General features: G+C 43.1%; 1 protein-coding gene across 7 annotated transcripts in view; it reads left to right on the top strand.

Moving 5' to 3' along the window:
- Nucleotides 1-15,014, top strand: part of LOC112236374 (P2X purinoceptor 1) — a 66,085-nt gene that overhangs the window by 31,811 nt on the left and 19,260 nt on the right. For 4 of the 7 annotated variants that reach the window (XM_042309291.1, XM_042309285.1, XM_042309287.1 and 1 more), the window contains exons 3-6: nucleotides 7,590-7,661; nucleotides 10,001-10,070; nucleotides 13,833-13,923; nucleotides 14,580-14,660. In XM_042309291.1, coding sequence (XP_042165225.1) covers nucleotides 7,590-7,661; nucleotides 10,001-10,070; nucleotides 13,833-13,923; nucleotides 14,580-14,660 — 314 coding nt within the window. The remainder of the gene's footprint in view (nucleotides 1-7,589; nucleotides 7,662-10,000; nucleotides 10,071-13,832; nucleotides 13,924-14,579; nucleotides 14,661-15,014) is intronic. The other 3 variants (XM_042309286.1, XM_042309289.1, XM_042309288.1) reach the window with 3 other exon arrangements.

Here is a 15,014-nt window from a genome sequence, read left to right as displayed (position 1 = left end):
TTTTCAAAATTAGTAGTTCGAACTGTTTGGGTATGGACCTGGAAAGTATGACGTTACTTTGCAGGCTATCTCTGCAGTAGACTGCAACTCCTCCCCCTTTGGCAGTTCTATCTTGACGGAAAATGTTATAGTTGGGTATGGAAATCTCAGAATTTTTGGTGGCCTTCCTGAGCCAGGATTCAGACACGGCAAGGACATCAGGGTTAGCAGAGTGTGCTAAAGCAGTGAGTAAAACAAACTTAGGGAGGAGGCTTCTGATGTTGACATGCATGAAACCAAGGCTTTTTCGATCACAGAAGTCAACAAATGAGGGTGCCTGGGGACATGCAGGGCCTGGGTTTACCTCCACATCACCCGCGGAACAGAGGAGGAGTAGAATGAGGGTGCGGCTAAAGGCTATCAAAACTGGTCGCCTAGAGCGTTGGGGACAGAGAATAAAAGGAGCAGATTTCTGGGCATGGTAGAATATATTCAGGGCATAATGCGCAGACAGGGGTATGGTGGGGTGCGGGTACAGCGGAGGTAAGCCCAGGCACTGGGTGATGATGAGAGAGGTTGTATCTCTGGACATGCTGGTTGTAATGGGTGAGGTCACCGCATGTGTGGGAGGTGGGACAAAGGAGGTATCAGGGGTATGAAGAGTGGAACTAGGGGCTCCATTGTAAACTAAAACAATGATAACTAACCTGAACAACAGTATACAAGGCATATTGACATTTGAGAGAGACATACAGTGAGGCATGCAGTAATCACAGGTGTTGAATTGGGAGAGCTAGCTAAAACAGTAGCTAAAACAGTAGGTGAGACAACAACAGCTAATCAGCTAGCACAACAACAGCAGGTAAAATGGCGATGACTAGGCAGGGAGGGGTCGGATTAACTACACACAGAGCCTGAGTGCGGCTGGGGCCGACAGATAAAACATAAACAAGCAGCATGGAGTACCTTGATTAATGGACAGTCCAGCATGCATCAGCTATGTAGCAAAGTGATCAGTGTCCAGGGGGCAGCGGTGGATGGGGCAGGGAAGCTGGACTGGCGAGTATTATCCAGGTAAGGTAAAAGCCGCTAGCAGTGGCTAACAATGACTAAATAGCTTGTAGCTAGTTAGCTGGTTAGCTTCTGGAGGTTCTTGAGTGTGTTCTAAAAATAAAAAATAATTGCGATTCCGTATCACATTGGGTGAGGCAGGTTACCGGAAGGTATAAACAAATTAAAAATCGAAAAGAGATTGAAAGTAAATATGGGTCCAGTGAGTGATAGTAGTGTAGTAGTAGTGTAGTAAGGTAATAGTAGTGTAGTAGTATTGTACTAGTGGTGTAGTAAGGTAGTAGTATTGTAATAGTAGTGTAGAAATGTAATAGTAGTGTAATAGTAGTGTACTAAGGTAAAAGTTGTGTAGTAGAATTCTTCTAGTAGGCAATAGTGTAATAATAAGGTAATAGTCGTGTGGTAGTAGTGTTGTAGTTGTTTAGTGGCATTGCAGTAGTAGTGTAATAGTAGTGTAGTAGTGGTGTAGTAAGATACTAGTAGTGTAGTAAGGTAATAGTATTGTAATGGTGGTGTAGTAGTATTTTAGTAGTAGTGTTGACATATTGTAATAGTAGTCTAGTAGTGTCATAAGGTAATAGTAGTGTAGACGTATTGTAATAGTAGTGTAGTAGTATTTTAGTAGTAGTGTTGACGTATTGTAATAGTAGTGTAGTAGTATTTTAGTAGTAGTGTTGATGTATTGTAATAGTAGCGTAGTAGTGTAGACGTATTGTAATAGTAGTGTAGTAGTATTTTAGTAGTAGTGTTGACGTATTGTAATAGTAGTGTAGTAGTATTTTAGTTGTATTGTAATAGTAGTGTAGTAGTATTTTACTAGTAGAGTTGACGTATTGTAATAGTAGCGTAGTAGTATTTTAGTAGTAGTGTTGACGTATTGTAATAGTAGTGTAGTCGTATTTTAGTAGTAGTGTTGATGTATTGTAATAGTAGCGTAGTAGTATTTTAGTAGTAGTGTAGACGTATTGTAATAGTAGCGTAGTAGTATTTTAGTAGTAGTGTTGATGTATTGTAATAGTAGCGTAGTAGTATTTTAGCAGTAGTGTTGACGTATTGTAATAGTAGCGTAGTAGTATTTTAGTAGTAGTGTTGACATATTGTAATAGTAGTGTAGTATAAAGTACTACAGAGAGATTCATCTACGGAAGTCAGAAGACGTCTGACAGACTGACGAAGATAAAGATTACCGAGACAGGAGTTTAAAACACTCACATCCTGATTGTCAACAAACAGGCGTGAGAGAGAGAGAAACTGTACCTAACTTTCCCCAGCGGTTCTTTTTGTACGCACCCTGATCCTGCTCACACATTAGGCAAATACAGAGACAAACATGAGACTCTCTGTAAACAAAGTGACAGTTCATTGTTTGCCCGTGTCTAAGCCGTAAAGAAAACACCACTGTGTACTCTGAGAGGCGTGACCACGTTTGGTCTATCTCATTCAGAACTGGTTGACTGACGGTCACGAGGAGGGAGATCAATGTCAAAGAAGATGATAAAACACATATCAAGATTATACAGTCTGTCATCTTATGTCCGTGTCTATTTACCTATAATATTCAACATATCTACCTGAAGATGAACTTGTCTGTTATAATGATCTATGGCGTTTGTTGATCTATTCACGGTATCTACCTGAGTATCATGGTGATTTCCAAAACAATTACATTGATACTGGTTATATAGTCTTGGATTCAGTTATTCAACACTGTGTTACACCCAAAAGCATTTATTTTCTAGACTATGAAAATAGGTAATACATTGAGCATTTACAGTAGTATGAAAATAGGTAGCACATTGAGCATTTACAGTAGTATGAAAATAGGTAATACATTGAGCATTTACAGTAGTATGAAAATAGGTAGTACATTGAGCATTTACAGTAGTATGAAAATAGGTAGTACATTGAGCATTTACAGTAGTATGAAAATAGGTAGTACATTGAGCATTTACAGTAGTATGAAAATAGGTAGTACATTGAGCATTTACAGTAGTATGAAAATAGGTAGTACATTGAGCATTTACAGTAGTATGAAAATAGGTAATACGTTGAGCATTTACAGTAGTATGAAAATAGGTAGCACATTGAGCATTTACAGTAGTATGAAAATAGGTAGCACATTGAGCATTTACAGTAGTATGAAAATAGGTAATACGTTGAGCATTTACAGTAGTATGAAAATAGGTAGCACATTGAGCATTTACAGTAGTATGAAAATAGGTAGTACGTTGAGCATTTACAGTAGTATGAAAATAGGTAGTACATTGAGCATTTACAGTAGTATGAAAATAGGTAGTACGTTGAGCATTTACAGTAGTATGAAAATAGGTAGTACATTGAGCATTTACAGTAGTATGAAAATAGGTAGTACATTGAGCATTTACAGTAGTATGAAAATAGGTAGTACGTTGAGCATTTACAGTAGTATGAAAATAGGTAGCACGTTGAGCATTTACAGTAGTATGAAAATAGGTAATACATTGAGCATTTACAGTAGTATGAAAATAGGTAGTACATTGAGCATTTACAGTAGTATGAAAATAGGTAGTACATTGAGCATTTACAGTAGTATGAAAATAGGTAGTACATTGAGCATTTACAGTAGTATGAAAATAGGTAGCACATTGAGCATTTACAGTAGTAGTAGTACAACTGGTCTTGTACTATTGTCACTACACAGACATATCTTAATTAGATTCATCCACAATTCAATTATACTGACTAACTGCATTGTCAATTAACTGCCATTCTACAACATTGACAGGAATTGATGCTATCCCATCTGTCTCTTCGCATGATAATAACCACTTCTTCCCGATGTGGTCACAATCAGTGACCGAAATTACTCAAGCATGCCATCCAGACGTGGGTTTAAATACTATTTAATATCTTTCAAATTACATTAGCCTGCCTTGAGTGTCAGACGGCCGAGGTTTGCATTTTTGGAAAGCTTGGGCAAGCTCACAGGCAAGTTTAATCAAGCTCAGCTAAATGATTTTAAATGGTATTTGAACCGAGGTCTGATGACATCTAATGCAGTTACCCAGGCAGGAGGGCTCCAGTACCAGTCCTTATTAATGCAGGGCCACATGTACTGTGCTATATATGGCCTCTACATCTGAGTTAGTTTTTACATTGACGTGAACGACATCATGGTCAAGACTCGGGAGAGGGCCAATAGAAGGAAACCGGATAGCGAGGGTCATATAAATAGTGTTACTAGAACGAGGAAGTGCCTAGGCCAGGGCTATTTTACTGCACCCTCACGTTAATTCAGTCATTATATTTCTATGGCTATAGGTCTGTTACCATAACAACGGTGACAAAAGGTTTGTCATGTTGTAACAAATGTTACACATTTAGACCAGTGAACTATCAAGTTAGTTGGGACAGCCCAGTAGGTAGAGAGGAAAGATTATATATTTTTTTCCAACTGACCAAGAAGGGTATGTCTGGTCTATGGTCTTATGCTTATTATTTTCATTGAATGCACTATCAAATGCTGTATCTATAAGTACTGGGGGCTGATGGGAGAAAAGAGGTCTCAAAAAAGGCTTGTCTTTTAAGCACTGTGGGAGGAGAGAGAGAGAGTAATGTCGCTTTCAAAACAACTGGGAACTCGGAAATCTCTGACTTCAGTGCTGTTCAAAACAATGAGCACCAAAAAAAAACTACCTTCAACAGTCATCCAATTCAGAATTCCAACTCGGGAACTCTGGGCTCTTTCTAGAGCTCCGAATGTCTGACCTGAAGATCACTGACTTCGTATTTTTTGAATTCCCAGTTGTTTTGAACACGGCATCTGTTTGTGACCTATAATCAATAGCAAGGTTCTAGAGAATTTAATCTTTAAAGTGTTAAAAAAAAAAAAAAATGTGTTAGGCATCTGGAATAAGCGTAAAGCATTCCAGTTCTGGCGCGCCTCTCCAAACAGTGGATGGATTGATTGATTGATTATAGGCTTCCAAACGGAGTTGCGGAACAATTGAAAGCAACCGGTTTTAAGGTGGATCACTTATTTTTGTTGCCACGCCGATATTTCTTTCCATTTTAAGGCTGGGGAAGTTCTTATTCTACTTGTAGGGGTCGTTTGCAACAATTGGATGTGCATTTCGATAATAACGATCCCAAAAAGGAAAATAAATAAAATAAAATATCATACAAACTATCAAAAGAAATTACCTAAACAAAATCAACCTGCTTTTCTTTAAAAAACTAATTCTAATCAGGTCTCAACACAGGCGCAGAAGCCTCCTTTGAGGACGGGATATGTCCTAGCAACAATAGTGCTTCTGCCGGGATGCCTTGGAGCCCCAAAAACGTCTCAGCTGCAGATATAATGATATTCTGCTTCTTGGACTTCTTAGACAATTTATTTTATTTTTATTTCACCTTTATTTATCCAGGTAGGCTAGTTGAGAACAAGTTCTCATTTACAACTGTGACCTGGCCAAGATAAAGCAAAGCAGTGTGACACAGACAACAACACATGGAATAAAGAAAGCATAGTCAATAATACAGTAGAACAAAAGAAAACTAAAAGTTGTGCTGTACAATTAATCACTGTGGCTACACAGTGCCTTCAGAAAGTATTCAGACCCCTTGACTTTTTCCACATTTTGTTGTGTTACAGCTTTACTCTAAATATATTACATGTTTTTTTCCCCTCAATCTACACACAATATCCCATAATGACATCACAATACCCCTTAATGACATCACAATACCCCATAATGACATCACAATACCCCATAATGTCAAAGCAAAAACAGGTTTTTAGAAATGTTTCTTAATTTATAATTAAAAAAATATATATATATCACATTTACATAAGTATTCAGACCCTTTACTCAGTACTGAAACACCTGGTATGACGTTACAAGCTTGGCGCACTTGTATTTGGGGAGTATCTCCAATTCTTCTCTGCAGATCCTCTCAAGCTCCATCAGGTTGTATGGGGAACATCTCTCTCCAAAGATGTTCGATAGAGTTCAAGTCCGGGCTCTAGCAGGGCCACTCAAGGACATTCAGAGACTTGTCCCGAAGCCACTCTTGTGTTGTCTTGGCTGTGTGCTTAGGGTCGTTGTCCTGTTGGAAGATGTACCAGTCTGAGGTCCTGAGCGCTCTGAAGCAGGTTTTCATCAAGGATCTCTCTGTACTTTGTTCGGTTCATCTTTCCCTCAATCCTGACTAGTCTCCCAGTCCCTTCCACTCCACGGCCATGCTTCACCGTAGGGATGGTGCCAGGTTTACTCCAGACTTGACGCTTGACATTCAGGCCAAAGAGTTCAATCTTGGTTTCATCAGAACAGATACTCTTGTTTCTCAATGTCTGAGAGTCTTTCGGTGCCTTTTGGCAAACTCCAATTGGGCTGTCATGTGCCTTTTCTTGAGGCATGGCTTCCATCAGGCCACTCTACTATAAAGGCCTGATTGATGGAGTGCTGCAGAGATGGTTGTCTTTCTGGAAGGTTCTCCCATCTTCACAGAGGAACTCTAGAGCTCTGTCAGAGTGACCATCAGGTTCTTGGTCACCTCCCTGACCAAGGCCCTTCTCCCCCGATTGCTAGGAAGAGTCTTGGTGGTTCCAAACTTCTTCCATTTAAGAATGATGAAGGTCACAGTGTTCTTGGGGACCTTCAATGCAGCAGAAATGTTTTTGTTACCCTTCCCCAGATCTGTGCCTCGACACAATCCTGTCTCTGAGTTCTACAGACAATTCCTTTGACCTCGTGGTTTGGTTTTTGCTCTGACATGCAGTGTTAACTGTGGGACCTTATATAGACAGGTGTGTTGCCTTTCCAAATCATGTCCAATCAATTTAATTTATCCCAGGTGGACTCCAATCAAGTTGTAGAAACATCTCAAGGATGATCAATGGAAACAGGATGCACCTGAGCTCAATTTTGAGTCTCATAGCAAACGGTTTGAATACTTATGGAAATATTGTATTTATTTTTAAATTTGCAAAAATGTCTAAAAACCTGTTTTCGCTTTGTCGTTATGGGGTATTGTGTTTATTGATTTAATCCATTTTCGAATGAGGCTGTGACGTAACAGAATGTGAAAAAAGTCAAAGGGTCTGAATACTTTCCGAACGCACTGGATATGCCACAGAATCCACCTTCTTCACATCCAGATGACCCGATTGACTTAAAACACTATCAACTGGTTGCCCTGCATCCACCTCCATATCTTCAACACTGCTGCCTCTTACGACTCTCTTCACCACCTCCACATGGGAGATCAGCTGCACAGCCCCGATCCTTCACACCTCAATCTCCTTCACCCTAACAGGGCACTCAAGGAAGTCCAGAGTATGATCCCCATCACAGTTGCAACATTGTCCAATCACAGATGATTCTATTTCATACTTCCCTCCCTTTCTCTCCCTCTCTGTCTCCCTCTCTCTCTCTCCCTCCCTCCCTCTCTTTCTCTCTCTCTCTCTCTCCCTCCCTTTCTCCTATTCCCTCCCTCTCTCTCTCCCTCCCTCTCTCTCTCTCCCTCTCCCTCTCCCCCCTCTCTCTCTCGTACCTCAGGGGGACTCTTCTTTTGTGGTGATGACCAACTACATTATGACCAAAGGTCAGAAAATAGAAAAATGTTCTGAGGTAAGTCAACTCCTCTCAAAAGACTTTCGTCATTCTTTGTATGTCCTGGCTTTTCCTAAATCTGCACAGAGATCATGATTCAGGACAAAGAAATTAGGAACACTTGCTCTTTCCGTGACATAAACTGGCCAGGCGAATCCAGGTGAAAGCTATGGTCCCTTATTGATGTCACCTGTTTCGAGTGTGTCATGAACTGCAACGCTGCTGGATTTTTCATGCTCAACAGTTTCCCGTGTGTATCAAGAATGGTCCATCACCCAAAGGACATCCAGCCAACTTGACCCAACTCTGGGACGACATGGAGTCAACATGGGCCAGCATCCCTGTGGAACGCTTTCGATGCCTTGTAGAGTCCATGCCCGACGAATTGAGTCTGTTCTGAAGGCAAAAGCGTCTGTAACTCAATATTAGGAAGGTGTTCCTAATGTTTTGTACACTTAGTCTGTGTGTGTATATAACTATATCAGTGGAGGCTGCTGAGGTGAGAGCGGCTCATAATAATGTCTGGAACGGAGCAAATGGAACGGCATCAAACTCCTGGAAACCATGTGGTTGATGTATTTAATACCATTCCACTGATTCCGCTCCTGTCATTACAACAAGCCCGTTCCTCCCAATTAAGGTGCCACCAACCTCCTGTGATATATATATATATATATATATATATATATATATATATATATATATATATATTTATATATATATATATATATATATTTATATATATATATATATATATACAGTATACACATACAGTGCATTCGGAAAGTATTCAGACCCCTTGACTTTTTCCACATTTTGTTATGTTACAGCCTTGTTCTAAAATGGATTACATATATATTTTTTAAATATCTAAACAAGATACCCCATAATGACAAAGCAAAAAATGTTTATTTGACATTTTTGCAAATGTATTTAAAAAAAACACATAAGTATTCAGACCCTTTACTCAGTACTTTGCTGAAGCACCTTTGGCAGCGATTACAGCCTTGCGTCTTCTTGGGTATGACGCTACAAGCTTGGCACACCTGTATTTGGGGAGTTTCTCCCATTCTTCTCTGTAGATCCTCTCAAGCTCTGTCAGGTTGGATGGGGAGCATCGCTGCACAGCTATTTTCAAGTCTCTCCAGAGATGTTCGATTGGGTTCAAGTCCGTGCTCTGGCTGGGCCACTCAAGGACATTCAGAGACTTGTCCAGAAGCCACTCTGGGCTGTGTGCTTAGAGTTGTTGTTTTGCTGGAAGCTGACCCTTCACCCCAGTCTGAGGTCCTTAGTGCTCTGGAGCAGGTTTATATCAAGGATCTCTCAGTACTTTGCTCCGTTCATCTTTCCCTCAATCCTGACTAGTCTCCCAGTCCCTGCTGCTGAAAAACACCCCCATATAATGATGCTGCCACCGTGATGCACAAGATGGCGTCAACAGACATGGCAGCTCTCCTTCTAGATCCTAAGCAATTTTGCAGTATTTCGTTTTTTTTGTGTGTTATTTCTTACACTATCAGCCCAGAATGTTTATTGTGATATTACATACAGCCGGAAATAACTTTTGGATATCAGAGCGACGGTAACTCACCAGCATCACGGCCAGGAATACAACTTTCCTGAATTGGATCCTTTGTTCATACCCCCCAGAGCAATTTAACTTATCCCAGAGGCTGCTCCAAGTTGCCGTCGGCGGAGAAGAGGTGTTCGGAGTGGACTTCTAGTCTGACTCAGGAGGCTGCTCCATGTTGCCGTCGGCGGAGAAGAGGACTTCTAGTCCGACTCAGGAGACTGCTCCATGTTGCCGTCGGCGGAGAAGAGGACTTCTAGTCCGACTCAGGAGGCTGCTCCATGTTGCCGTCGGCAGAGAAGAGGACTTCTAGTCCGACTCAGGAGGCTGCTCCATGTTGCTGTAGGCGGAGAAGTGGACTTCTAGAGGCGGGAACAACATCCACCGCTTCTGATTATATTACTCCTGTTTAGTCTCTGGACAATAAATTAGACGAGCTCAGGGCGAGGATCTCTTTCCAGAGAGACATCAGTGACTAACATACTCTGTTTCACTGAATCTTGGTTCTGTCGGGATATAGAAACATCTCAAGGATGATCAATGGCAACAGATAGCACCTGAGCTCAATTTTCGAGTCTCATAGCAAAGGGTCTGAATACTTATGTAAATAAGGTATTTCTGTTTTTTTTATTTTTAATACATTTGCACACAAAACAAAAGGAGTATTGTGTGTAGATATTCAATACATTTTAGAATAAGGCTGTAACGTAACAAAATGTGGAAAAAGGGAAGGGGTCTGAATACTTTCCGAATGTACTGTACACTCACTCCAACTCCTGTGTTTCAGCCCCCAAACTCGAAGAATCGATGCAGCTCTGACGCAGACTGTGAAGGGAGATCAGAACGTACGGGAGATGGTAAAGTCCGGACGGCATGGCAGTGTGACAGTGTGGCACAGTCCCCATCACTAACTTAGTGTTTCTCAACCTCTGGTCCACGGACCAGCGCCAGTCTACGGCAAATCACCGGCCGGTCCCTGAGATAGTTAACGGACACTAATGTTGTCAGTTCTACAGTGCTAGTTTGAATGTAAGTTGCCCCCAAGGAGGAAAAAACATAGCTTGTTGGCCCCTGGTATGAAAAAGGTTGAGAAACGTTGTGACTAACTAACCCTCCTCACTACCCTCGGCATTGGCACATCTAGCCATCCATTACTACCACTACCCCCTCCCTACCTGACTACTCACACTAGCCATCGTCTCTGTGACTACGTTATGAGGGATAAACAACGAGGGGCTGGGAGTTCTGTGGAAATAACGAGCCCTTCGTCGTCTATCCTTTACTTTCTTAAATTATTACTATATAGAGGATTCTCATTATACATATTTCTAGCCACCGGTGTCTCTGTACTGATAACTGAAATTAAATGGTATTTATCAGAAATAGGCAGACAGTCAGATACAGGCAGGCAGACAGTCAGAGACAGGCAGCCAGACAGTCAGAGACATAGGCAGACAGTCAGAGACAGGCAGAGACAGGCAGGCAGACAGTCAGAGACAGTCAGAGACAGTCAGAGACAGGCAGAGACAGTCAGAGACAGGCAGACAGTCAGAGACAGGCAGGCAGTCAGAGACAGGCATATAAATTGTAGAGTAGTAGCAGTATATCCAGTAACAATTCTAAAGCCTATATAACGTGGAAGTTGAAAGGGTTGGTTGTGTATTTTGTCCTTATGTGACCCTGGGTTACAGCCAAGCCTCTTCAAGCTCTTAGAACCACATCAGCCCTTTCACTTTCAACATCTGCTGTTGGCAGATGATTTAGATCTGTTGACGCCACCACTGCCATGTTGACTTGGGGGGGCATCTATATATCCTTGTGTCCTTGAGAAGGATGTGCTGGTTAATGGTTAGACTGTGGTTGAAACTAGAGGCAAGCAAACAGAACAGAAGCTGTTAAATCCCTCAGGGTGAACCGGTCTTATGATCATGTTCTGTAGGTTGGCTCACTTTACCGTGTCTGTAAATCTTTTTCACACTTCTCTGCCAATCCAGCGAGGGCCAGAGAGACAGGACCAGAGAGACAGGACCAGAGAGACAGGACCAGAGAGACAGGACCAGAAAGACAGGACCAGAAACAGGACCAGAGAGACAGGACCAGAGAGACAGGACCAGAGAGACAGGACCAGGACAGGACCAGAGAGACAGGACCAGAGAGACAGGACCAGAGAGACAGGACCAGAAAGACAGGACCAGAGAGACAGGACAGGGAGAGACAGGACCAAAAGACAGGACCAGAAAGACAGGACAGGGAGAGACAGGACAGGGAGAGACAGGACAGGGAGAGACAGGACAGGAGAGACAGGACAGGGAGAGACAGGACCAGAGAGACAGGACAGGGAGAGACAGGACAGGGAGAGACAGGACAGGAGAGACAGGACAGGGAGAGACAGGACCAGAGAGACAGGACAGGGAGAGACAGGACAGGGAGAAACAGGACAGGGAGAAACAGGACAGGGAGAGACAGGACAGTGAGAGACAAGACAGGGAGAGACAAGACAGGGAGAGACAGGACCAGAGAGAGACAGGACAGGGAGAGACAGGACAGGAGAGACAGGACAGGAGAGACAGGACAGGGAGAGACAGGACCAGAGAGAGGACAGGACAGGACCAGAGAGACAGGACCAGAGAGACAGGACAGGGAGAACAGGACAGGGAGAGACAGGACAGGAGAGACAGGACAGGGAGAGACAGGACCAGAGAGACAGGACAGGGAGAGACAGGACAGGGAGAAACAGGACAGGGAGAAACAGGACAGGGAGAGACAGGACAGTGAGAGACAAGACAGGGAGAGACAAGACAGGGAGAGACAGGACCAGGGAGACAGGACCAGGAGGCAGGACCAGAAACAGGACCAGGGAGGCAGGACCAGGGAGGCAGGACCAAGGCAGGACCAGAGAGACAGGACCAAGGAGGCAGGACCAAGGAGGCAGGACCAGAGAGACAGGACCAGAGAGACAGGACAAGGAGGCAGGACCAAGGAGGCAGGACCAAGGAGGCAGGACCAGGGAGGCAGGACCAGGGAGGCAGGACCAGGGAGGCAGGACCAGGGAGGCAGGACCAGGAGGCAGGACCAGGAGACAGGACCAGGAGACAGGACCAGGGAGGCAGGACCAGGGAGGCAGGACCAGGGAGGCAGGACCAGGGAGGCAGGACCAGGGAGGCAGGACCAGGGAGGCAGGACCAGGGAGGCAGGACCAGGGAGACAGGACCAGGGAGACAGGACCAGGGAGGCAGGACCAGGGAGGCAGGACCAGGGAGGCAGGAACAGGGAGGAAGTCCCAGAGATGCTGGACCACACACAGATAATAGCCATGCTCATCATGCAGAAAGAAATGATCCTTACAGTATAAAATCAGTGAGAGATGAAAGAGACTCACTGAACCCATTTCCTTTGGTGTTCTGTACTGACACACATTTTAGTCAAGATTTTAAGACGTTTGGATGAGTGGATGATTGAAACAGCATTTCTATTTGAAGTGGAAGTCATTTCTTCGAGTTAAAAGACATCCTCATCTGTGGTACTGGTTGTCACGATACTACGATAACTGATTTTCCCAAGGCAACAAGGCAAACACAAGGTAGACTAAACGCTTTGATTCTTTAAAAAACCCTGCTCTATGGAACATAGTGTGATATAACCTGTTATAGAAACATGTGATTCTGGGTGACAACATCAGGCTGTATGGAACATAGTGTGATATAACAGGATTTATAGAAACATGTGATTCTGGGTGATAACATCAGGCTGTATGGAACATAGTGTGATATAACAGGATTTATAGAAACATGTGATTCTGGGTGATAACATCAGGCTGTATGGAACATAGTGTGATATAACAGGATTTATAGAAACATGTGATTCTGGGTGATAACATCAGGCTGTATGGAACATAGTGTGATATAACAGGATTTATAGAAACATGTGATTCTGGGTGATAACATCAGGCTGTATGGAACATAGTGTGATATAACAGGATTTATAGAAACATGTGATTCTGGGTGATAACATCAGGCTGTATGGAACATAGTGTGATATAACAGGATTTATAGAAACATGTGATTCTGGGCGACAACATCAGGCTGTTTGGAACATAGTGTGATATAACAGGATTTATAGAAACATGTGATTCTGGGTGATAACATCAGGCTGTATGGAACATAGTGTGATATAACAGGATTTATAGAAACATGTGATTCTGGGTGATAACATCAGGCTGTATGGAACATAGTGTGATATAACAGGATTTATAGAAACATGTGATTCTGGGTGATAACATCAGGCTGTATGGAACATAGTGTGATATAACAGGATTTATAGAAACATGTGATTCTGGGTGATAACATCAGGCTGTATGGAACATAGTGTGATATAACAGGATTTATAGAAACATGTGATTCTGGGCGACAACATCAGGCTGTTTGTTTCCAACATTAGGACTGTTTTCCTCAGGGAATTCAGTCAGCTTCATGTTTTGTGTCCTTGCCACGATACCTCTTGAGTGTCGCCTTACTGATATGGTGACAACCCTAATCTGTGGGCTCATAGTTGTTACTCCATGTTGGAAAAGCTATATCCCTCGTGTCTTTTCTCCGTGTCCCACCCCACCCCACCCCAAGGACATATGACGGGGAAGTGTTTGGTGAACACAACCAAGATGTGTGAGGTGCTAGCCTGGTGTCCTGTGGAAGATGACAGCAGTATCCCAGAGTACGTAAGATCAATCAAATTATGTTCAAGCTTTACAGGTATATCATTTTAACTACTCATCAGAAGTGTTATGTACTGAATGGTACTGCACAACCTTTGGACTCTACCCAAATTATTTGTAGGCTGATGAAATGAAAACGGTCTCTACCAATTTCTTGTTATGACCTTTCTGTGTGTGTCTGTGTGTCCTGTGTGTCTGTGTGTGTCTGTGTGTGTCTGTGTGTATCTGTGTGTGGCTGTGTGTGTGTGTCTGTGTGTGTGTGGCTGTGTGTGTGGCTGTGTGTGTGTCTGTGTGTCTGTGTGTGTCTGTGTGTGTCTGTGTGTGTGTCTGTGTGTGCTGTGTGTGTGGCTGTGTGTGTGGCTGTGTGTGTGTCTGTGTGTCTGTGTGTGTGTCTGTGTGTGGCTGTGTGTGTGTCTGTGTGTGTGTCTGTGTGTGTGTCTGTGTGTGGCTGTGTGTGTGGCTGTGTGTGTGGCTGTGTGTGTGGCTGTGTGTGTCTGTCTGTGTGTGTGTGTCTGTGTGTGTCTGTGTGTGTGTGTCTGTGTGTGTGTGTCTGTGTGTGTGTGTGTGTGTGTGTCTGTGGGTCTGTGTGTGTGTGTGTGTGTGTGTGTGTGTCTGTTGGTCTTTGTTTTCATTTGTTCTACTGTTTCCTGTGCAGTCCAGCGCTGTTGATGTCGGCAGAGAACTTCACACTGTTCATCAAAAACACAATCAACTTTCCAGCCTATGGTGTTATGAGGTAAGACCCCTGTTTGATACGCAACGTGCATCCTTTCATCAACGCCTATTGAAAATGAGGAGAATAACCATGGATCCAGTCTATAATACTCATAAAAGCATTAAATAGTTGCTTCTTCTTCCTAATATCATTAGTATTTGCACGATAAGCTGTGCTGGACACAGGTGATGTCTGTCTCTCTGAACCTACACAATCCTGCCAAACATTATACAGCAAAATAACCATACCATTACCACTCCATTGCCAATTAGCATAGCAACAACATGAGGACATCTCATGGTCAGGTCAGTGGCAGGTCATTCAGTAACTCCCTGATAGCGAGCTGAGGTCAGGTCGGTGGCAGGTCATTCAGTA

The sequence above is a fragment of the Oncorhynchus tshawytscha genome, linkage group LG30 (genome assembly GCF_018296145.1).
Source record: "Oncorhynchus tshawytscha isolate Ot180627B linkage group LG30, Otsh_v2.0, whole genome shotgun sequence".
In the NCBI taxonomy this organism is placed as follows: Eukaryota; Metazoa; Chordata; class Actinopteri; order Salmoniformes; family Salmonidae; genus Oncorhynchus; species Oncorhynchus tshawytscha.
This window is presented reverse-complemented; position numbering and strand designations above follow the sequence as displayed.